At 42.4% G+C, this 25,680-nt stretch overlaps 1 protein-coding gene across 1 annotated transcript in view; it reads left to right on the top strand.

The window, feature by feature from the left end:
• LOC148103069 (uncharacterized) overlaps window positions 1-25,680 on the top strand; it is a 34,207-nt gene that overhangs the window by 2,689 nt on the left and 5,838 nt on the right. The window contains exons 3-11 of the mRNA XM_087831202.1: window positions 2,127-2,258; window positions 3,529-3,690; window positions 7,387-7,518; window positions 8,190-8,431; window positions 8,535-10,323; window positions 12,380-12,556; window positions 14,957-15,130; window positions 15,420-15,593; window positions 17,484-17,657. Coding sequence (XP_087687328.1) covers window positions 2,127-2,258; window positions 3,529-3,690; window positions 7,387-7,518; window positions 8,190-8,431; window positions 8,535-10,323; window positions 12,380-12,556; window positions 14,957-15,130; window positions 15,420-15,593; window positions 17,484-17,657 — 3,156 coding nt within the window. The remainder of the gene's footprint in view (window positions 1-2,126; window positions 2,259-3,528; window positions 3,691-7,386; window positions 7,519-8,189; window positions 8,432-8,534; window positions 10,324-12,379; window positions 12,557-14,956; window positions 15,131-15,419; window positions 15,594-17,483; window positions 17,658-25,680) is intronic.

A 25,680-nucleotide genomic window follows, 5' to 3' on the forward strand; every position in this document is an offset into this window, starting at 1 on the left:
GTCATTTAAAGATTGAATCATTGATCTGTGATTGGCTCAAACTGTCTGATCTGTGATTGGTTCAAACTGTTTGATCTGTGATTGGTTCAAACTGTCTGATCTGAGTTTGGTTCAAACTGTCTGATCTGTGATTGGTTCAAACTGTCTGATCTGTGATTGGTTCAAACTGTCTGATCTGTGATTGACTCAAACTGTCTGATCTGTGATTGACTCAAACTGTCTGATCTGTGATTGGTTCAAACTGTCTGATCTGTGATTGGTTCAAACTGTCTGATCTGTGATTGACTCAAACTGTCTGATCTGTGATTGACTCAAACTGTCTGATCTGTGATTGACTCAAACTGTCTGATCTGTGATTGGTTCAAACTGTCTGATCTGTGATTGGTTCAAACTGTCTGATCTGAGTTTGGTTCAAACTGTCTGATCTGTGATTGGTTCAAACTGTCTGATCTGTGATTGGTTCAAACTGTCTGATCTGTGATTGGCTCAAACTGTCTGATCTGTGATTGGCTCAAACTGTCTGATCTGTGATTGGTTCAAACTGTTTGATCTGTGATTGGTTCAAACTGTCTGATCTGTGATTGGTTCAAACTGTCTGATCTGTGATTGGTTCAAACTGTCTGATCTGTGATTGGTTCAAACTGTTTGATCTGAGTTTGGCTCAAACTGTCTGATCTGTGATTGGTTCAAACTGTCTGATCTGTGATTGGTTCAAACTGTCTGATCTGTGATTGGTTCAAACTGTCTGATCTGAGTTTGGTTCAAACTGTCTGATCTGTGATTGGCTCAAACTGTCTGATCTGTGATTGGTTCAAACTGTCTGATCTGTGATTGGCTCAAACTGTCTGATCTGTGATTGGCTCAAACTGTCTGATCTGTGATTGGCTCAAACTGTCTGATCTGTGATTGGCTCAAACTGTCTGATCTGTGATTGGTTCAAACTGTCTGATCTGTGATTGGCTCAAACTGTCTGATCTGTGATTGGTTCAAACTGTCTGATCTGTGATTGGTTCAAACTGTTTGATCTGTGATTGGTTCAAACTGTCTGATCTGTGATTGGTTCAAACTGTCTGATCTGTGATTGACTCAAACTGTCTGATCTGTGATTGGTTCAAACTGTTTGATCTGTGATTGGTTCAAACTGTCTGATCTGAGTTTGGTTCAAACTGTCTGATCTGTGATTGGTTCAAACTGTCTGATCTGTGATTGGTTCAAACTGTCTGATCTGTGATTGACTCAAACTGTCTGATCTGTGATTGGTTCAAACTGTTTGATCTGTGATTGGTTCAAACTGTCTGATCTGAGTTTGGTTCAAACTGTCTGATCTGTGATTGGTTCAAACTGTCTGATCTGAGTTTGGCTCAAACTGTCTGATCTGTGATTGGTTCAAACTGTCTGATCTGAGTTTGGCTCAAACTGTCTGATCTGTGATTGGCTCAAACTGTCTGATCTGTGATTGGTTCAAACTGTCTGATCTGTGATTGGTTCAAACTGTTTGATCTGTGATTGGTTCAAACTGTCTGATCTGAGTTTGGTTCAAACTGTCTGATCTGTGATTGGTTCAAACTGTCTGATCTGTGATTGACTCAAACTGTCTGATCTGTGATTGGTTCAAACTGTCTGATCTGTGATTGGTTCAAACTGTCTGATCTGAGTTTGGTTCAAACTGTCTGATCTGTGATTGGTTCAAACTGTCTGATCTGTGATTGGTTCAAACTGTCTGATCTGTGATTGGCTCAAACTGTCTGATCTGTGATTGGCTCAAACTGTCTGATCTGTGATTGGTTCAAACTGTTTGATCTGTGATTGGTTCAAACTGTCTGATCTGTGATTGGTTCAAACTGTCTGATCTGTGATTGGCTCAAACTGTCTGATCTGTGATTGGCTCAAACTGTCTGATCTGTGATTGGTTTCTGGTTGTTTTCTTGCTGAGATCAGTTTAAGTGAAGTCAGTGCAGCAGAATCAGAAGAGCTGAGAACAAACTGACTTCATTCACATCACAGACAGAAATACTGGCTGATGATTGGCTGACCTGTCAGCGTTATCAGGCAGCCATGATACCGCAGAGTGATCAGCTGATCACATGGCTGTCAGAGACAACTTATCCTGATGTTTGTGTTTGCAGAGGTCAGAGGTCACAGTCTCCAGTGTCCAGCTGTGTGTCTGTGAGGAGTGACTGGTCCAGAGAAAGACCTCCAGACTTCAGTCATGAACCTGCACCAACAATGTTCCTCAGTCATGGAGCTCAGCTGACCATGTAAGAGAGCTGCTGACTCACAGAGTTCAAAGGTCGTTTGCATTTGGGAGCCAGTTCAGCTCACCTGGTTGAGCAGGTGACCACATGTCACAGGTTTGATTCCTCTTGGGCCTCTTGCTGTGTGCTCCATGCATGACAAAGAGCTCACAACTGTGCAGTCAAAATGTAAACGAACAGACGCTGAGCGTAATAACAAAGATTTAGCAGCTGCTCTGTTCCCAGCTTCTACTGCGTGACAGCCTGGAGTTTGAAATCCTCTTGGTAACCTCAGAGAGACTTTGGATTGTCATTGTGCAGTTTCTTGCACAGTGAAATTGGGTAGCTGGACCACAAAGGTCAAAGGTTAGAAGAAGAGAAACCAATGTACAACGAGGGGGGAAATAAATAAATAATGAATAAAATAAACAGCAGTGTATATGTATACATACATGTAACCGTGTCTCTTACAGGTGCCATTTGTGCTCAGTAATATTACGTTGAAGCACAGTATGCGTTACTTGCGAGGCTGCTGACTACGGCAGCCGTAACGCTCCGACAATCCATCAAGTGTTGCAGCTTCGTACCAAAGTCGTACTGAAACATTTTTGACAGAGGTTTGAGCGCCGTGTTTCGCATAAAACCAGTTCGAGCTCAGTAAGCACAGAATTCATACATAAGGCTGTCGATTTGTGAGAGAATGAAAGGATTTCACGAGCACTTTACAGTGTGTAAAATGCTGTGTATGAGTTTGGTAAGGTGGTTTGTTTGGGCAGGAGGCTGGGAGACTTCACGGTCTGGGATGCAGCCACAGTTTCACACACTCTTCATTCTGTGATTCGTGGCGCTGTTGTAAATGGTGATAATACCAGTACTGCTCCAACCTTTAGTTGGGACCACATTATTCTGCACTCAGCTGACACTTTGAATCTGAACCATCTCCAAACAATAATAATGATGATGATCTCCAGATGTTTTCTTTTTGCCGTGTCCGTCTCGTGCTGCCTGCAGGTGAAGCGATGGGGGAGGAGGGGGAGGAGGGGGAGTTGTGCTCAGTGAAGGAGAGAGGCAGAGTAACGCAGTGTAGAGACAAAAGTGGACGAAAGAAGCAAACCAGCAGCTCCACAAGTATAATCATAACATAGACTGTATCCATGGAAACCATGTTGTCACATCTCGTACAAAAATCATCGATATATTTAAAAACTCGCCCAGTCGTATTACGCAGCACCTGTGGCTTTCATGATATCATTTATCAGAGATTGATGTGAATGAAACATGTTTGTGTTTGCAGAGGTCAGAGGTCACAGTCTCCAGTGTCCAGCTGTGTGTCTGTGAGGAGTGACTGGTCCAGAGGAAGACCTCCAGACTTCAGTCATGAACCTGCACCAACAATGTTCTTCAGTGATGAACCTGCACCAACAATGTTCTTCAGTCATGGAGCTCAGCTGACCATGTAAGAGAGCTGCTGACTCATTTATGGTTGTGTTTTTAACTCTGAGACCACTTTACAATTTTATACATTTATCCATAATGTGATTTAAATCTTCATCGAATGTTCACAAAAGTAGAGAAAGAGAAGGAGAAAGCAAGTGAGAGAAGAATATGAGACTTGTTTTCAAATAGATGATCCAGTATAAAACCTACTGTTACATTTATATCTGAGTTTTGTCTTTATGAGAACATGTTTGTGATCAAAGGAGGATACTCAGGTGCTACATCCTGGTCTATAGGGACAGAAGTGAGACATGAGGGTTAAAAGGAAGCTGACTCTGGTGCGCCTGACTGTCTTAGGCGCACCAGCACCAAAGTTAAACGCACCCAAATGTTTCACCGCATCGCTTAACACCGCAGTTTGACATGTGTTTTTAAATTGCTGTCCATACAGACAACATTGATTTATAAATGATTCACTAACAATCTTGTCAACACAGTGCTTTATTATGAGCACAAGAAAGACAAGTTACTGAAAAAGTGCTTGTGCTTAAAGTGCGCTGGCACTCTTTGGCAGTATTGTAGACAATGTTAAACGTAATCATCTTCTCGGCTCCTCTGACGACCTGTTTGCTGCTGAAAGGCCGTGTGGAGAGGGGACACTTGGGCATTTATCGCAGCATATAACGTGTGATTTGATTCAGTTTAGCCTCAGACAGTCAGAAATATCATCATTCTGATCATTTATCAGTGCTGACACTGTGAGACTTCATCAGAGGCGTGAGCATCGCAGCAGATGTGTCAAAGTAACAGAGGAGAAAAACATTCATGACGATGTTCATCAAATGTGAAGCGCAGTTTGGATTCTTTTGCTGCTGGTTCAGTGAATTTTAGTTGGAGACAAAACCTGCAGCTCAGAATCAGCACAAAAAAAGACGTAAACACAAAGCCGGACCCGATGATGCATCAGAATCAGTGAGCTGTCAGCTTTTGGTCGCACTCTAGAGCCCTGCAGGTGATATCTAAACCCTGCAGGACACCGGGCCTTGAGGCCTGGAGTTGCCCACCCCTGCTCTAAAGGTTGTGAGGCCAAGGACGGGTCTGCTGTCAGCTGCTGCTGGGGCACAGCTGTTGGAGAGGTTTTTAAAACAGCCGCTTGATGATGGACCTTAGAGACAGAGGACACACGCAGAACAAACCCAGCCACCGTGATCTAGAACATGGCCAGGGCCGTAACGTGAGGATGATGTTCATCAGGCTGCAACACGTTCAGAGCTTCACTGAACTGTGACAGGTTAGGGTTAAAAGGACGTAAGACAAGAATGTCTGAGTTTGTTCATCCTGAGATCAGGGAAACGTGGTGTTTCTGTTCCAAAAAGAGACTTCCCTCCAACTCTGTTTACTGGTTTTCTTCAACAAACTGAGTTTGTGTCTGACTCCTCCCTCCTGCTGCAGCTGAACCAGCTGACTGACGCTGAGTCATTTCCTCATTCATAAAGTCAAAGCTGTCAAAGCTCAGAGGAGAGGCTTCATCTGCAGACAAAAACTAAATCCAACATTAGTGTGCTGCATTTAGTTTACATTTCTTTCACTCGGTGTGTGAGGGCAGAGACAGCAATTACATCAGATATGATCAGCTCAGAATCAAACCTAGCTGTCAGACTGTTAGTGTCTCTGTCTGTATGTTGTGGCTGTAGCTCAGGTGGTAGAGCAGGTAACCTACCAATCAGAAGGTTGGTAGTTTGGTCCCGTCTGCTCCAGTCTGAATGTATCCTTGGGCAAGTTAGTAACCCCATGTTGGTCTCCGAAGCATCCACCAGTGTGTGAATGTTAGAGAAAAGGGCTCGTGTGCCTGTTTAAAGTGCTCTGAGTAAGAACCAGTCTATTGTAGACCAGTTCAACCTGTTCACGGTGAGATCCACCTCATAAATGTATGGCTCTTGAAGTACAACAGTAGTATAGGCCTATTAAACACCACATGCAGTTTACATGAGACAGTCTTATATGAATGTTATTTATTTTAACAGTCATGAACACGATGTGACAAGTGATAATAATAACAACTGTTCTGCATTAAAACATTCACAGCAGATATCCAATCTTTAAGTGTGTTTTTAAAGAAAAATGGAAAAATAGATCCCCCTCTATTTAATCTGAACCAGCCCCTAGAAACAGTCAGTGATCACTGTCGGCCTCTCTCGGTTTTTAAACCCTTACGATGTAACTGCAGCCCAGCAGCAGTATATTAATGACTAACCTCGTATCATGGATGGATTATCTCAGTTGTTCTCCTGACTGAAGTTTGGTCCGTGTACAGCATCCTGCCATGTGATTGCGTTTGTTCCTGACCATCAGGAACCCTCATGTTAACTTTTATCAAGTGGAAAAAAGTTAGCGTTCATCCTCCAGCTTCACTGTGTTTATGCTAACATAGCTGTGTCGCTAGCGATCACGTAGCACATCCTTATATACCAGTTAGCCCAACTTCAGTAACCCTGCAAACATCACTGCTGTTTAGTTTTCTGTCTTCATTTATGTTGAAGTGACAGCAGAGCTGTACGTTTGAATTTCTGCTGTGGCGGTTAAGCTGTCAGATTGTTGGCTTCACGACCCTCCTTCATGGTTTGTGTACGTCGAAGCTTAGTTTGCTCTTCATAGCGTTTCAGCGGACGACGCAAACAGCTATCATGTGGTGGCCTCGCTGGATCCGCCCTCCACCCACCGTGTATTTCCCCTGGATCCTCCCATCCAATGAAAATACACCGCTCTCAAGGCTGCGGTGTATTTTCCTAGAATAAATAGGAATATGAATACAAGGGAATTGCACATTTCAAGTATTGAAGTCTATTGCACCGTTGGTTATTAACAAAAAGTATTGCACAGTCAAGAGGCACTACAGCTTAGTTGTCCCCCCCTCCTTTGTCCTCCTGTCTCCCCTCCCTCTCCCCTCCAGAGAGGAGTTAAACAGTTTGATGGCGTGTGGGACAAAGGAGTTTTTAAGACTGTTGGTTCTTGTCTTTGGGAGAAGCAGCCTGTCGCTGAACAGACTCTTCTGGTTGTTTATGGCCGTGTGCAGAGGATGCCCAGCATTGTCCATAATGTCCAGCAGTTTCTTTAGTGTCCTTTTCTCTGCCACTGTCACCAGAGTGTCCAGCTTCATGCCAACCACAGAGCCAGCCTTCCTGATCAGTTTCTCCAGCCTGGATGAGTCCTTCTTTGCTGTGCTGCTCCCCCAGCACACCACAGCATAGAAAAGTACTCCAGCAACCACCGACTGGTAAAACATCCTCAGGAGCTTCCTGCAGATGTTAAAAGACCTCAGCCTCCTGAGGAAGTACAGTCGGCTTTGGCCTTTTTTATACAGGTGCTCTGTGTTGCATGACCAGTCCAGTTTATTGTCCACCCACAGCCCGAGGTACTTGTACTTGTTGACCACCTCCTCCCCCTCTATCTGAACCGGTAGTGGTAGGCATACAACAGTTTGAGAAAGACTGCTGTAGGATATTTAACTGAAGTTCATCTGTGTGAAGCTTTACAGACAGAACACACTAAACAATAATCAATTTAGAGGTGTAATCAGACACACTGATGGAAAAGTGTGTGTCAGCTGGATCTTGGAGATGATGTGAGTGTTTGAGTGAACATGAGGCTGAAACGAATGCAGCTATTTGAGTTGTGTTTGATGTGATTATGAATAGAAACATGTTTGTGTTTGCAGAGGTCAGAGGTCACAGTCTCCAGTGTCCAGCTGTGTGTCTGTGAGGAGTGACTGGTCCAGAGGAAGACCTCCAGACTTCAGTGATGAACCTGCACCAACAATGTTCTTCAGTCATGGAGCTCAGCTGACCATGTAAGAGAGCTGCTGACTCACAGAGTTCAAAGGTTGTTTGCATTTGGGAGCCAGTTCAGCTCACCTGGTTGAGCAGGTGACCATATGTCACAGGTTTGATTCCTCTTGGGCCTCTTGCTGTGTGTCCTCCCTCACTGTCTCTGTCCACTGTCCTGTCTGAAAGGTCCTCGCTGTCCCCTCAGACAAAGGCAGAAGAGGATGTTTAAAAGTCTGTTCTGAACTGAGATCAGAACACCTTGCTCAGGTTCTTGCTTTTCATCGCTGTTTTAACAATGTTCAGAAAAGGGCTGTCATGATGGTAGACTTTGAAAGTTGCCCAGGAAAGGACTCAGTACCCTTTCCGATGCCCACCATCCATTCTCTTCCTCTTATCAGGGTTCCCGGGGGGCTGGAGCCTATCCCAGAAAGGCTCAGGAGTCCACATAGAGTGGGTGATGCAGGCTTCACAGTCTGTATGTAGTTGATGCCAGACTTTTCTCTGCTACAGTCAGGAACTCAGACATTATCATTTTATTATTAGCCATAGCTGCTAGCTGCTACCTTATTGATAATATAAATGTGATGTGGCTATAAGCTAAAGACCAGAATGTCTGCACAGTGTTATCGAATCTGGATGTTTGTCACTAACAGTCAATGATTTTAGTGATGGTGAAATGTGTCCACAGAGGGAGGAAGAGGAAGAGGAAGAGGAGTGGTGTTTGTGAGGAGGAGCAGCCGTCCTGCTGTGCTTTGTGTCAGCACGTCCTGAAGGATCCAGTCTCTACCAGCTGTGGACACTGGTTCTGCAGACAGTGCATCTGCTCATACTGGGACCAGTCTGCTTCATCAGGAGACTCGTCCTGTCCACAGTGTGGAGAAAGATCCAGAAGCAGAGCTGGACTGCAGACAGCCAGTCAGAGCAGCTGTGTACAAAGTAAGACTGAACATCTGTCTGCTGATGGACTCATTTCTGAAAACTGGACTTCTTGTGTTGTTCAGACATTGAAGAGTTTTCTTTCTGTTTTTCTTTCTTTCAGCAGATGTTGGTCTGCAGGAGGTTTTAGATGAACATAAGATCAGTCTGAGGAGGAGATGTGAACGTGTGACTGAAGGAAATGATGAAACAGGAAGTAGAACCCTCCTCAACACCATCTACACTGAGCTCTACATCACAGAGGGACAGAGTGAAGAGGTTCATACCCAACATGAGGTGAGGCAGCTGGAGACAGCTTCCAAGATGGACGCCCTCCATGGCACTCCAATCAGGTGCCAGGACATCTTTAAAGCCTTACCTGACCAACAGAGACCCATCAGAGTGGTTCTGACCAACGGCGTGGCTGGTGTTGGAAAAACCTTCTCAGTGCAGAAGTTCACTCTGGACTGGGCAGAGGGCTTGGAGAACCAACATGTCAGTGTGGTGGTTCTGCTTTCATTCAGGGAGCTGAACCTGATCAGACATGAGCAGTACAGTCTTCTGGAGCTGCTCCATGTTTTCCATCCAACATTACAGAAGGTCACAGCAGAGAAGCTGGCTGTCTCTCAGCTTTTGTTCATCTTTGACGGCCTGGATGAAAGCAGACTTTCATTGGATTTCACCAACAGGAAGCTGCTGTCTGATGTCACACAGAAGTCATCAGTCAGCCAGCTGCTGACAAACCTCATTCAGGGGAATCTGCTTCCCTCGGCTCTCGTCTGGATAACTTCCCGACCTGCAGCCGCCAATCAGATCCCTTCTACATGTGTTGACAGGCTAACAGAAGTACGAGGCTTCACTGACGCCCAGAAGGAGGAGTACTTCAGGAGGAGATTCAGTGATGAAGAGCTGTCCAGCAGAATCATCTCCCACATGAAGACATCCAGGAGCCTCCACATCATGTGTAGTATCCCAGTCTTCTGCTGGATCACTGCTACAGTTCTGGAGCACATGTTGACTACAGAGCAGAGAGGAGAGCTGCCCAAGACCCTGACTGACATGTACTCACACTTCCTGCTGGTTCAGACAAAGAGGAAGAAGAACAAGTACCACGAGGGACATGAGACGAGTCCACAGGAGCTGACGGAGGCTGACAGGGAAGTTCTTCTGAAGCTGGGGAGGCTGGCGTTTGAACATCTGGAGAAAGGAAACATCATGTTCTACCAAGAAGACCTGGAGCAGTGTGGTCTGGATGTGACAGAGGCCTCGGTGTACTCAGGAGTTTGTACAGAGATCTTCAAAAGAGAGTGTGTGATCTTCCAGAAACCAGTCTACTGCTTTGTTCATCTGAGCATTCAGGAGTTTCTGGCTGCAGTCTACATGTTCCACTGTCACACCAACAGGAAGACAGAGGTGCTGAAGAACTTCATAGGGAAGAAATATAAAGAGTCATCGTTGGATGATTTTCTGAAGCAAGTCATGAGAAAATCCCTCCAAAGTAAAAATGGCCACCTGGACCTGTTTGTTCGCTTCCTTCATGGACTCTGCCTGGAGTCCAACCAGAGGCTCTTAAGTCTCCTGGGTCAGACAGAGATCAGTCCAGAAACCATCCAGAAAGTCACCAAGAACCTGAGGAAGGTGAACAGTGATAAAATCTCTCCTGACAGAAGCATCAACATCTTCCACTGTCTGATGGAGATGAACGACCTCTCAGTACATCAGGAGATCCAAAAGTTCCTGAAGTCAGAGAAGGGACCAAAGAAGAAACTCTCTGAGATCCAGTGCTCAGCTCTGGCCTTCATGCTGCAGATGTCAAAAGAGGTTCTGGATGAGTTGGACCTGCAGAAGTACAACACATCAAAACGGGGACGACTGAGACTGATTCCAGCTGTGAGGAACTGCAGAAAGGCTCGGTGAGTCACACTTGATTATTCAACATCATGAGCATAGAGCGGTAGATTTCTTATCCAGACACCAAGTTTCTCTGGGTTATTAAAAAGTCTGAATTTAAAATCAAGGAAAACTAACAGAGTTTAGCTCATATTTCAAAATTAAACTATCTGTCAGTTTTATTTTGTATCTGGATACAGAGCATAGTCATTAAGATACATTTTTATGGTTTTATGTCACTCAGTTGTGATTAGTCTTTTGCCATGTATATATATATATATATATATATATATATATATATATATATATATATATATATATATGAGATAGGAGAAGGATCGTTGAGTGCGAGAGGAACTGACCTGAAAGATAGGATCATGGCCCGTAGCCGGTTACCAAGATTACGTGAGAAGGAAGAGAACATCATCTAGCAGAAGGTCTGCTAGATGAGATGTTTTTAGTAGGTTTATTGAACACTGGTGATGGGATTTGAGTCCAGACTGAGGTGTAACGTCAGGGAGAGCCAAGGCCAACATAACAAACAAAACATCCCTGATGTAGAAATAAAAGAAACTTACCTAACTCCAAAGAAACAAAATATACAACCTATAACCATAACCTACCTAACAGCACATAAACAGGAGAAAACAGGGTGTCAAAGCAAAAGGCAGCTCTCCCCTACAAGCAGTCTGACATGAAAACAACAATGCTCATACAAGGCACAAAGGCATACAAGCCTGCTCAGGTATGGCAACCAAAATGGCCAGAGGGCACAGAAGCACAGCTCCACAGGCCTTAAATAGTGCTCTGCTGATTACCAATCAGCCAGACTCTGCGCAGCATCCAATCAGGACAGAGGAGGTGGAACCTGGACAAAACAAAGGATTAGTAGGGAGAAGAGACATCCTCCTGGGGGATGTAACACTGGAGAAATACCAAGGGCTCAGAGGAGAGCTCGAGAAGATGTGGAGGGTGAAGGTAACGGTGGTCCCAGTGGTAATCAGAGCACTAGCTGCAGTGACTCCCAAGCTAGATCGTACAATAATAGATTCAGAGAAAAATGCAACAATCATATGACCCCCTATGAGCAGCACTTTGGCAACAGTGGGAAGGAAAAACTCCCTTTTAACAGGAAGAAACCTCCAGCAGAACCAGGCTCAGGGAGGGGCGGGGCCATCTGCTGTGATTGGTTGGGGTGAGAGAAGGAAGACAGGATAAAGACATGCTGTGGAAGAGAGACAGAGGTTAATAACAGATATGATTCAATGCAGAGAGGTCTATTAACACATAGTGAGTGAGAAAGGTGACTGGAAAGGAAAAACTCAATGCATCATGGGAATCCCCCGGCAGCCTACATCTATTGCAGCATAACTAAGGGAGGATTCAGGGTCACCTGGTCCAGCCCTAACTATATGCTTTAGCAAAAAGGAAAGTTTGAAGCCTAATCTTAAAAGTAGAGATAGTGTCTGTCTCCCGAATCCAAACTGGAAGCTGGTTCCACAGAAGAGGGGCCTGAAAACTGAAGGCTCTCCCTCCCATTCTACTTTTAAATACTCTAGGAACAACAAGTAGGCCTGCAGAGCGAGAGCAAAGTGCTCTAATAGGGTGATATGGTACTACAAGGTCATTAAGATAAGATGGGGCCTGATTATTTAAGACCTTGTATGTGAGGAGCAGGATTTTGAATTCTGGATTTAACAGGAAGCCAAAACAGCATAAATCTGCTCTCTTTCTAGTCCCTGTCAGGACTCTTGCTGCAGCATTTTGGATTAGCTGAAGGCTTTTCAGTGAGTTTTTTGGACATCCTGATAATAATGAATTACAGTAGTCCAGCCTGGAAGTAATAAATGCATGAACTAGTTTTTCAGCGTCACTCTGAGACAGGACATTTCATCCCTTCACACAGCTTAGTTAAGATTATTTCACTTCACCTGTCTCTGTCTGCTCTACATATTAAGTGTGCCAGAAGTTGTAGGAAAAAGGAGAAGCTAGTGTCTGTCTTTTATATACATGCAGTCTGTTCATAATGCAGATTTTCTGCTGTTATAATAACACATTTTATATTTTCTATTATCACAGACTGACTGAGTGTGGACTCTCAGAGACTCACTGTGAAGTTGTAGCTTCAGCTCTGAAGTCCAACCCCTCCCATTTGACAGAGCTGGACATGAGTGGAAATAATGACCTCCAGGATTCAGCAGTGAAGCTTCTGTGTGCTGGACTGGAGAGTCCAAACTGTCAACTGGAGACTCTGAGGTGAGTTCACTGACTGCGGCTGTTGTTGTTTTTCTATATTTCAGATCTTTGATTCATGTTTGAAACTTTCTTTAGTTCCTACATGTTCAGGATGTGTCTGAAGAGAAATGTGAAGAAGTTTGAGTGCTTTCAGAAATGTTGTCTTTCCAAACAACAACAGTTTGAATGGGGTTCATTTACAGGCTGACAGAAGTGGAGTGGTGATGGGGAGATGTTTGACAGGACAGTGTTTCAGCCTCCACAGGTTCACGTTGTGCTCCATCAGTCAGTGAAGATGAAGTCAGTGCTGATGAGGCTGCAGAGTGTGTGAGGGATGTGAATGAGGATGATGAAGATCTGATGATAGCAGATAAAAACAGGCTGCAGAGACTTTAAGCTTGTGTGGAAACAGAGAGAAAAGAAAGAAAGTAAAAGCTAATAAAGGTGAAGTTAGGAGCTGTGATGATGTTCATGGCATCAGAAGCTGATATGGCTGCTACAGAGACGACCCACACAGCTGCTGTGGTGAGGTGTGTGTTAAAGCAGAGGAACAGAGCAGCCTAACACAGGACCAAACGTGACTGTAGTGGCAATTCCTTTTGTTTGACAAACCAAACATCCCACAATTAAAAGTCCACAAGCCATTGCTGCACTGAGATAATATTTTGTACGCAGGCAAAAGAAGTCCACTGTCCAAACTTTAAAATTGTGTTTTTATGGTTTATGTATCCAGTTTGGCAAGCAATAACAGGATCCATTTTTTTTGTCACTTCCTGCTGCTTCTCCTGCTCTGGTAAAAAACCATAGGCCCACCCCAGTGCATGCTGGTCCTATACCAGTCTCTTTATTTATAGAAACAAAATGGCCCTACAGCTCTTCCTGACTAATTTAACAAAGTAACATCAAACAAACATTGAAACAAAATATTAACCAACAAATAAACTTGTAAATAAATCCCAAAATATAAGTAAACTAACAACAAACTTTAGCTAATTTCAAAAATATAAAAATTAAGAACAAATAGCTCCAACAGTGACAGCAAAGCAGGATTCAGGCTCTGTGTGAGGATTTCAAACAGAAGCTGGAGAAGAGAAAGGACTCTGTTGGACTACAGAAAGAAGGCAGCTGAGACCAGTCCAAGTGTTTCCATGGAGCCCAGTCTAACATTCATTTACACACTAACGTACAGAGGTGAATACAGTTCACGAGGAAATGAGAAATGTTCAAAACAGAAGCTGATAAAAACACTGAAAGACCCCGGCCTGATGGTGGAATTGAACTCGGGACCTTCTTGCTGTGAGGCAACAGTGCTAACAACAATGCCTTGTTTCACTAAATCATACACTTTAAAAATCAAAATTTCAGATATCAGAGAGTCCTCTGTGGGCTCTCATTCTCACACACACTTTTATATCTCTGAAGGCAGTTTCTCCAGAGACTGTCATCGGAGTTCGGCCTGTCACTAAAATGATCTTTTCTTTCTTTCATTCTTTTTTGTAATTTTAGTTAAACTCAAACTTCTTTATAGTTAATGATTATGTTCTGATCAGGATAATGAACTATCAGCAAGCATGAATCATAATTCTGTGTTTAACCCTTACAACATTTTACAGTATTTCTTTGTTCAGAAATATGATAGGCTCGTGACACAGTTCTTAGCTTCTTAAACTCAGACATGAATTAAAAGGTTGATGATGGATAATGTCTACACACAAAATCTAAAAATAGACATACATTAGAGAAACAATAGACATTCTCACAACTCAGACTACATCTCTTCTAACGTGTTGATCAGACTCATATCTTGGATTTATCTTTGATTATCTACCTACTAGCAGACAAGAAAAACTTCTGACCATTTCCACCATATTTTTAAGGGATAAGGCTGGGTTAGGGACACAGCTGGACAGCGGGGTCATTCTTCACCACCACATCAGATTGTGGTCAGCTTATACTTGGAATCCATATAGAAGCATCACTGAGAGGGTACTGCACTTAATGTTTTAGATCTCTCTTTATTTTATTTTATTTTTTGCTTTGGAGCATACGTGGATCACAGTTAAGTGAATATATCAGATTTGTTAATCTTTTCTTCTCTTTCTGCATCATCAATCTTTTTTTTAATCTTTTCACACAATTTTCCCAGGGATTAATAAAATATTCTGAAACTGATGTTCATCATCTAAAATGTACAGATATATCTGACAAGGTATAATTTTCCTGCACTAGGGTCACTAAATGTAACAGCTTCTTACTGGTTTCTATTTAGAGCTAAAATTGTGATTTTGTGACGTTCTATCCAATTCCAGCCAGTCCTGAAACTTTTAATATTGCCAGACATAGTTAACTCATCACTGCACAATTACTAACCTTTAAATTCAACTCTGTGTGTGTGTTTGCGTGTCTGTTCTTTATTTCTAGACTGAGTGACTGTAACCTCACAGAGAGAAGCTGTGAAGCTTTGTCCTCAGTTCTCAGCTCACAGTCCTCTAGTCTGAGAGAGCTGGACCTGAGTAACAATGACCTGGGGGATTCAGGAGTGAAGCCTCTGTGTGCTGCACTGCAGAGTCCACATTGTACACTGGAAATTCTGAGGTCAGAAAAACGATATTTATTTTTCATCGACGGAAACAATTAGCCAAATAACTCTTAGAGGTAATAAATGTCAGCCTCATCCTCATGTAATTTCAGCTTAGTATTTTTTCGTTATTTCCAAATTACAGTAAATTGCCACATTTCTCTGGTGTTTAAAATACAGAAATGCCCATTCTATCCAGTCCTGAAACATTCAATGTTGCCAGACCTAGTAATTCATTACTTCCCCAACAATAACCTTTAAATTCTGCTTTGTGTGCTTGTGTGTGTTTGTGTTCTTTATTTTTAGACTGAGTGGCTGCAACCTCTCAGAGAGAAGCTGTGAAGCTCTGTGCCCAGTTCTCAGCTTGCAGTCCTCTATTCTGAGAGAGCTGGACCTGAGTCAGAGTGACCTGGGGGATTCAGGAGCGACACTCATGTCTGCCGCACTGCAGAGTTCACACTGTAAATTGGAATCTCTAAGGTCAGCATTCAGTGTCTTCCACTTAGCAATATTTGGAATCTTTATTCCATTACTGGACAAATGGTTAAAAATTCTAGAATTGTCAGACACCTTTTATTTACCTTTGCTGTGAATGCTTGACTCTGAATTACTCTCTGTACTTTCAAAACAGTATTAGTGCTGCAACTAAAGATTATTTTTGGTAGTCCGTAATCTACAATTTTTTATTTGATTAGTGAATTACTTTTTTTTTTATTATTTTATTAACTCTTATCTCCACTTCCTGTGGGAAACCTCCTTTTCCAGGCTCCAGTACCTCACCTGCTAATACCAAAAAGGTTTCCAAAGTTTACAGATCATTCAGTTCATAACTTCATGATTGCAGAGGGCAAGTTCTGCAGGGCAGTCTGCAAAATCCTTTCACAGTTTTTTTTAAAGTTTTGGTGCCTATTTCCTTCTGTCCTCCTGTTTTGCCGTTTGTACTACATTCTTCTTTATTAATATTATAGGCAATACTCCCCCCACAGCTTCCTGTACTGTATTGTCCTTACAAAAGTCCAAATTCATATGTCAATCATATGTAAACACTTGTATGATACCATATTACTGTGAGGCTGCAGGCGTTGGTCACCAGCATACATCCCCCAGATCAGCACTGATGCAGAAAGAGATGAAGCCAGAAGTGGAAACAACAACAGTTTTTTCCAAACGTTTTCACACAATGTGATGCCCACCCCACTATGGTGGGGGCTAAGGCAGGGAGGAGACAGCAACACAAGACAACCAAAATTAATGAAGGAGAGGTACACCAGCTAGGCTAACCATCAGACAATATTTATTGACAGTTTTCTAGGGTACCACAAGCTTACCAATTCAGCCTCCCACCAAAACACTCTACAGTTCAGCAGGAGTCAAAACCTGCCAGCTGGCCAGGGATCTGCTCTTTTGTAATGATCCTTATTAGCCAATGGGTGGAGGCTTGACACCTGAAAGATAAGAGCAACAGAAAACCAAAGCAACGTATCTAGGCATGTAACAAAGTCTCATGTTTTCAAAGTCTTGCAATAACTCCTAGCTACAATCTGTAAATCTCTGAACTTCTGTGCTGAAATATCATTAAAATGGCAGAAAAACTAACACAATCAATATAGTCGCGCCTTCAACCAAGCTGTGAAGGTTCAATGTGCCATGATTAAAGTAATCAAGAGGCGTACAAGTGACCGGTTTCTGATGGAGCAGGTGACCAGGTGAGCAGGTGACCCTGAACTATCCCTTTTATTATGCTGTTGTAGTTTTTAGACTACATATGTCCTATTAATACTAGAACTAGAAATGTCCTATAAATATTTTTAAAATGATAGCCTCACAAACGAAAATCCTTGCAGCACAAATGTAACACAAATGTTTGAGAGGTTTAATTTTGGTAATGTGGGGGCTGGTTGACCTTAGATGAATTCTAGAAACTCTTGTTAATATCTTTAAAACGATAGCGGCAAAAACGAACATTTTTGCAGCACAAACCAGCACAAACATATGACACCACTCTTGTTGGATTTGAAGAATATCGGGGTGCCAACTTCACTCACATTTTGTCTTTGGCTGTTGATGTTGATGTTTTTGTTTTTGCGCTTCACTTTTTTTCCCCTCATTCTGCATCTGCTGGAGGTCTCTGCATGTCAAAGGATTCTTCCTTGCCACTGTGGCCAAGTGCTCAACAGAAATTGGTGGATTGTAATATTGTAGAGCCTACTGCTACACAACTTGCGATCACTGTCCTCATCACTTGTTTTTTATAAAGCTAACTTGAATTGAATAGATGGAATGTATGAGGGGCAATGAATCTGAAAAAAAAGGAAAAGCAAAGACAAACCTTCAATGATGTGTTCACAGATGTTATTTTTGTGTCTGCAGTCTGTCAGGCTGTCTGATCTCAGAGGAAGGCTGTACTTCTCTGGCCTCAGCTCTGAGCTCCAACCCCTCCCATCTGAGAGAGCTGGACCTGAGTTACAATGATCCAGGTGACTCAGGAATGAAGCTGCTGTCGGCTGGACTGAAGGATCCAGGCTGGAGACTGGACACTCTCAGGTATGGAGAGGTTTTCTGATAGAGGAGGAAGAGCTGGAAACATTTCCTGCGTCCTTCACACACTTCCTGTTTGTTTCCTGCAGATGAGACATGAACAATCACACATGCAGGAATATTTTCAGGGACAGACACACTAGTCTAGCTGGATAGTACATGGATATTTATGTAGGGGGTCTCCAAGGAGCCTGTTTGCAGGAACATTTAGGTCACAGGTGTACCTGAGATAAATGCCACTGTGTACCTAATAAAGTGTCCGCCATGTGTATGTTTCCCATGCTGTATGTCCACAGTGATAGGAACAGAAGGATGAAACAAGGCTGTGAATCATTTTAGTCTGTGTGTGTGACAAAGAGGTAAACAGGAGCAGCTAACATTTGGAAATGGAACTCTACATTCACAGCTGAATTCACAATAAATCTGTTCTCAAGTGCACATTTAGCAGCTAATGCTTATATTGTTTTCCTTTGCTTTCTACAACTTGAGCAGCTATTGCTAAGTAGGCCACTTTGCTCTGCTAACGATTTGTGTAGCCATGATAGAAACTCTGGTAAGCTAATGCTGCTAAGCTAATGCTGTTTATGGGCCCCGTTAGAATCAATATCTCATTCTTTCTGTTGTTTGAGAACAATATTAACGTCTCACATCAGTATAACACAAGAGAAAAGGGTATTAGCGTTAGCTACTAATGCTTATTCACCTCAAATTAGCTTTATCTGCTAATGGGAGCCTACTTAGCATAAACCCTTCACATCGTTATAATGCAAGGGAAAAGAGTTACCATTATTGGATAATGCTAATTCACATCAAATTAGCATTAGTTAATAACGGTAGACTTCGTATCATTAGCTGCTATCATTCTTACAAAGCAAACAGTATGAACATTACCTGTTAGCGCTTTTTCATCTAAAATTAGAATTAGCCACTAATGGCGTATTGTTAAAAAGTAAGAAAAGACATTGTTAGCATAAGCGGATAATGCTAATTCACCTCAAATTAGTATTAGCTAATAATGGCAACCTGCTTAGCATTTGCTGGTCACATTGTTATAAGGCAATAAAATATGGTATTAGCATTAGCTGCCAATTCCTATTCACCTAAAAGTAGCATTAGCCACTAATAGCAGTCTATTTAACATTAACTCCTCACTAATACAATGCTAATTCACATCAAATTAGCATTAGCTAATAACAGCAGCCTTCTTAGTATTAGCTGCTCACATTGTTATAATGCAAGGGAAAAGAGTTAGCATTAATGGATCATGCTAATTCACATCAAATTAGCATTAGCTAGTAATGGCGGTCTACTTACCATTAACTTCTCACATCGTTATAATGCAAAGGAAAATAGTTAGCATTATTTGATAATGCTAATTCACATCAAATTAGCAATAGTTATTAACGGTAACACGCACCACATTGTTAAAATGGAAGGAAAAATAGTATAAGCATTAGCTATTCATATTGTTAAAATGTAAGAAAAAACATTGTTAGCATTAACTGATAAATTAGTATTAGCTAATAACGGCAACCTACTTAGCATTAGCTGCTCACATTGTTAGGAATCAAGAGAATATTGTATTAGTATTCGTTGCCAATGCTTATTCACCTAAAATTAGCATTAGCCACTAATGGTAGCCTATTTAGCATAAACTTCTTAATGCTAAATGAAGTTAATTAATGCTAAATAGGCTTAACTGAAATGAATGTAGTGTTAGCATTAGCTGCTGATATTGTTAAAAAGTAAAAAAAACGGTAAGATAAAACATTGCTAGCAGTAGCTGATAATGCTAACACACATCAAATTAGCATTTCCTAATAATGGCAGTGTTCTTAGCATTAACTGCTCATATTGTTATAATCAATGTTCCCTCTAAGCTGCGCACGTGCGCAATTACGCACTGCTGGCACGGTCTCTGCGCACAGAAAATCTGTGTTGCGCACAAAAAAAATTAACCTGAATTGAAATTAAAATGAATACTTTAACAATTCTGTTTTGCAGTGTTAGTCAGTGAGTGACTGGCTGCTCCCATATTCTATTAGAACGATACCACCTTATCCCATAGTCCAGCCAATAATGCGATTTACATTCATATATACGCAGCTAATCAACGTGGTTGACAGGCTATGACAAGACCTTATGTGCCGACACCGGTGTTTTAGCTGGCAAAGCGCCGTGGCTGATGTGGAGTGAAGCCACGTTAATGACAACGTGTACAACCATTGGAGATGTGAGCAGGACAGACGGAACAATTGACGGAAAAAGTGTGGACTTTATACCAGTTTTTAAATTGTGTTGATAGGCCACTTAAAACCAGAGTTGTGATAAAAAAAATATATGCAATGTTTGGTTTTCTTCCTGAATACTGTTGTTGTTTATATTAACAGTAAAAACAGCGTTTTATAAGAAAAAAGGCTCGAAAGCACTCTCCGCCTGTGAGCAAAAACAAACTCCACCCCCCTCTCCCTTTCCTATTCGTCCAAAAAAGTACCATGTTGACCAATCAAAAAATGATATGGCAACGTGGCATCTAGTTGTTAAGAAACGGGGGGAAGTTTTAGGAGTGACGGCGGTGCTTTGATTTGTGAGAGATTTGCGATGTTTAGCGCAAATCTTGTGTAGTTAGTGTGTAGTGTAGTCAATAGTTTTGTTGTGCATGTCAGAACAATGAGGCGACTGCTGAATATTACAGGTGTTACAGCAGTGATACATCTCCTGTTGTCAGGCCTGCAGGTATCAGGCTGTTGTTCTCCCTTATCTCATAGGGGACAGAAATTATTTTTTGGAGTGGCACAAATGATTTGTGTGGCATCAGATTTGATGCAGAACAGCTGATTGTTCTGTAAATAGTTTTAAATGTTTTTAAATAAACGACTTGGCTGCATTTAAGAAAAAGTAGCTGCAAAATTCTTTGTTGTTTGCCAAACTGAGTTACTTTTTTGAACTATATAATTATTGCCCAGCATTGGTCATTATATACTATATTTTGCAGACAGAAAGTTACAGGACTCTCTCCCAGACCACAGGCTCATAATACAAGTCAGAGTTTTTTTTAAAAAGAAAGAAAGTTGTGTTTTCAAAATTGGAGTTCAAATTATTTTTACTTCCAATAGTGTTAACATACTACGAAGGTCAATGACTAGATTTTTTTTTACATTTTCATTGAAAGTGGGCAAAAGCAGTTAATTAAAAGTAGTCTAACATAAATGTAAATGCTGTAATTTGATTATTTTAATAAACCATGTAACTTGGATGGATTAGTTGCCGGCGCGACCACAGTGCACACGTCTGATGTCGCTCACAGTGGTCCAAGGGATCGCTCACGGAGTTTGTGTGTTCACTCAGACACATGAAAAATTAGAGGGAACATTGGTTATAATGCAAGGAAAAAGAGTTGGCAAAAACATTATTATCATAAGCAGATTATGCTAATTCACCTCAAATTAGTATTAGCTAATAACGGCAACCTACTTAGCATTACCTGGACACATTGTTATAAAGCAAGAAAATATGGTATTAGGATTAGCTGCCAATTCCTATTCACCTAAAATTAGCATTAGCCACTAATGGCAGTCTACTTAGCATTAAATCCTCACTAATATAATGTTAATTCACATCAAATTAGCATTAGCTGCTAGCATCAGCTTTTTAAAATTGAAAGAAAAATAGTATAAGCATTGGCTAATCATTATGTTAAAATGTAAGAAAAAACATTGTTAGCATTAGCAGATAAATTAGTATTAGCTAATAACGGCAACCTACTTAGCATTAGCTAGTCATGTTGTTAGGAATCGAGAGAATATTGTATTAGCATTAGTTGCCAATTCCTATTCACCTAAAATTAGCATGGTAACTAATGGCAGTCTACTTAGCATTAACTCCTCACTAATATAATGCTAATTCACATCAAATTAGCATTAGCTGCTAGCATCAGCCTACCTAGTGTGTGATTCTTACTCTGAATCTGAATAAGTACGCGGGACCACTGTGTGCGGTAAGACCATCTCTTTACTCACTGTATGCCATCTCCCGGCATGCATTGCCAGTGCGTAACACGTAATTACACAATCAAACAATGAACACATACTGCCCATACAACAAATGTACCAGAGACAATTATGAATACACCACATCTCCCCTTTTAAACAAAAACAGAATATTACTTTTCTCAGGACAGAACTTTAAACCAGACTACCTCTGATTCTTTTTTTTTCTTTCTCTTTTTCAAAGCCATACAAGAACATCTGGCAAACAATCTGCATTACATTTTTAACCTTTTGTTTTCTTTTCTTTTTTTTTTTTTTTTTGACAACTCTTTTTAGATTTATTTTACTGTGCTCTACAAAACCATTATAACAAAGTTATATAACAACAACCTTTTTTTTTTTTCTTACAGATTTAACTTTTTAGGTTTAACTATTGGCCTCCCTGACTTGGTTCTGACCACATCACTGTTAACAGGTGTAGCAGGGATCACACTGGGTGTTTGAGGCTTCTGCAACACAGGCACGTTAACAGGTTCATGCACTGGTGAACTTAAAGGAATCAAATGCACGCGATTACGCCTCACAGTCCCTTGCGGTAACTCCACTGTGTATGATCGGGGTGTAGAGTGATTTTGGATAACAGTGCCTGCAGGTTTGACATCAGTCACTCAAACTTGCTCTCCTGAGGTCAGGCTGCATAAAGGTTATCGCGGTGGCGCCTGTTGAAGTTTGCCGTGTCCTTCATCCTCTCCTCCCCTTCCTTTTGAGCGAGCAGTGCGTCGTCTGGCAGTGTAGGCTCCAGCTGCGATGGAAGTATCGGCAGTGTGGTTCGCAGACGTCTGCCCATTAAAAGCTCTGCGGGGCTGTATCCGGACTGCAGTGGTGTAGCTCTATAGGCAAGAAGAGCTAGATAAGGATCAGCTGCTTTTTTCAGAAGATTTTTTACAGTCTGCACAGCACGTTCTGCTTCTCCATTACTTTGTGGAAACTTGGGGCTGCTTGTGATGTGTTTAAAGCCGTACGCTGCTGCAAAGTCTGTAAAGGTTTGACCTGAATACTGCGGCCCATTATCAGACATGAGGACCTCTGGGATGCCATGACGGGCAAAGAAAGATTTCAGGTGAGTAATGACGTCGTTTGATTTTGTCCTGTTTAACAAAGCAATCTCAACAAATCTAGAGTGATAGTCAACAGCGAGAAGGTAAGTTTTCCCTCCCAGCTCGAAAAGATCTGTGCCCACTCTCTGCCATGGGCGGGCAGGGTATTCTGTTGGCATGAGTGGCTCACTGTTATTGTGTCTTTCTTGAATACACGTTTTGCACTTGAGCACCATCTCAGAGATTTGTTGACTCAGCCCGGGCCACCACACTGTTTGGCGTGCACGAGCTTTGCATTTTACAACACCTTGGTGTCCTTCGTGTAGTTTTTTCAGCACCTCGTTTCTCATTGCTGAAGGAATGACAAGCCGTGTGTCTTTTAGCAAAAGGCCGTCTTCAACAGTGAGCGTGGCTCGGTCAGGCCAGTAATTTCGCAGTAAAGGCTCTCGTTTTGCATGTTCTGGCCAGCCTTCGGTGCACATATCCATGACGCGAGCACACACACTGTCACTTTTCAGTTGTTCCTTCAGTGTTAGCATATATGATGGACTGACAGGCATGTTTGCTACAATACTGTCCACATATATGTCTGTGCTTTCCATTAGCTCTTTGTCTGACAGGTTCATTGGTTTTTTCAGAGGTGAGCGGGACAAAGTATCTGCTGTCCAGAGCGATTTCCCTGGGGCGTACTGCACAGTGTACGAGTAACGCATGAGTCTCATTCTGAATCGCTGGATCCTGGGTGGCAAGAGATCCAGAGCTTGTCCTCCCAGTAAGGAAACGAGAGGTTTGTGGTCAGTTTCAAGACAAAAATGTTTACCAATCAGGAAATCACGAAAACGCTCACACGCCCATGTAGATGCCAGTGCCTCTTTTTCCACTTGTGCGTATCGTTGTTCTGTAGGAGAAAGGGACCTCGATGCATACGCCACTGGTCGCCATCCTTCTTCCCACAGCTGCAAAAGAACACCTCCGAGACCATAGGATGAAGCATCTGCTGATACTTTAATGTCTCTGTTGGGGTCATACATTGCAAGCACTGGGGGAGAGGTCAGGGCATCTCTTAATGTTTTGAAAGCTCTCGCTTGGTCAGTTCCCCAATACCATGCGTTCTTTTTGGAAAGAAGATCTCGCAGGGCTTTGTCTTTCTCAGCTAAATGGGGGATGAACTTGCCCACTTGATTCACCATGCCCAGAAAACTGCGCAACTCTGACACATTAGTTGGCTCTGTCATTTCTGTAATTGCCTCAGTTTTCTTCGGGTCAGGACTGATTCCTGTATCCGCTATGATGTGACCCAAGAAAGCAACCTTGCTCTGGGAGAGCTCGCATTTTTCAACATTCAGTGTTATGCCTGCTTTTTCCAATCTTTGCAGTGTAGCATGGAGACGGGAATCATGCTCCAGATGGTTACGTCCCCACACCAACACATCGTCAATGTGACACACCACACCTTCGAGACCCTCGCTGACCTCCGCCATCATGCGTTGAAAGTGTTCGGGCGCTGAGTTGATCCCAAACGGTAGACGGTTAAAGTGGAACCGCCCAAAGGGTGTGATGAAGGTGGTGAGTTTAGCAGACTCATCGGACAGGGGAATCTGCCAGAAGCCCATGTTGGCATCCAGTTTGCTAAACACTTTGGCTCCTGCGAGCATTCCGAGACTTTGTTCAACCGATGGCAGCACATATTTTTCCCTGCACACATACTCATTTAGTCCGGTAAAGTCTACGCAAAGTCTTAGCCTAGGGCTGTTTTTCTTTGGAACAACAACCATGCCGGCACACCAATCCGTTGGTTCCTCAACTCGGGTAATGACACCAAGCTCTTCCATTCGTTGGAGTTCCTCCTTTACCCTTCCCATTAGAGGCAGAGGAAGCCTTCGCGGAGTTTTGAGTGAGTACGGCACAGCATTCGGTTTGAGTTTAATGTGATAGGCCTGCTGCACTTTCCCTAGACCATTGCAAAGTTTAGGGTAAGTAGTCTTCAGAGTGTCCATTGAAACCGTGTCAACTCGCACCAGCAGGCCAAGAGCTGTAATGGCGGGCAGGCCTAGCAGTGGAGTGCTCAGGTTTCTTACAACATAGACCTTCTCTGTTGTCTGTTTTGCGCCGTAGTTGAGCTGTAGCTTTGTAAAACCTGCAACGTCCAGTGGTGTTTTTCCAGGGCCTAACAAAGGTTTTTCTGGCTGCTGGAGCACTGGTCTGTGTTCGTTAGCAAAAATCTTTGATAAGTCTGAGTCAGCTATTACAGTCACATCTGCTCCAGTATCCAGTTTGAAAGTGATTTTTGCATCTTTCACTTGTATGATGGCTGTCCACGCCTGGCCGTCACTGGAAACTGAGCCTAGGAAGAAACCTTGCTCCTCTTCCTCCTCAATACTTTGCACTGTCTTGCTTTGTCTGCAGACGCGCTGGTAGGGACCTTTTTTTCCACATAAATGACATTTTGCATCATTTGCTGGGCACTCGGGTTTCGGATGTGGAGAGCCTCCGCACTTGTAGCATTTATTACTTTGTCTCTTGCTATATTGCTGTTGTGTTTTGGCAGTTTTATTTTTGAACATGTTGAACTTTGTTTTGTCGTGCTTTTGTATCACCCTGTCAACTGTTTTTGCATTTACTTGCATTATATTTGTTTCGCTTCTCAAAGCTGACTGTTGCTTTTTGATTTCTTCTGACTGCCTGGCCATATTTATGGCTTTATCCAAGTCCAAGTCTTTTTCCATCTGCATGCGCTCAGACAGCCTCGTGTCGGCCAAGCCCACTACTATTCTGTCTCTTATCAGCTCATCGTGGAGCGGTCCGTAGTTACAGTGCTCTGCTAATGCATGCAAGGCAGTCACAAATGCATCAACAGTCTCATTCGGCTCTTGTTTGCGCATATTAAAACGTGCGCGCTCATAAACAACATTTTTCCTGACAATGAAAAAGTTGTGGAAGCTA

Source organism: Neolamprologus brichardi, chromosome 3, assembly GCF_056152115.1.
Source record: "Neolamprologus brichardi isolate AB-2024 chromosome 3, ASM5615211v1, whole genome shotgun sequence".
NCBI lineage: Eukaryota > Metazoa > Chordata > Actinopteri > Cichliformes > Cichlidae > Neolamprologus > Neolamprologus brichardi.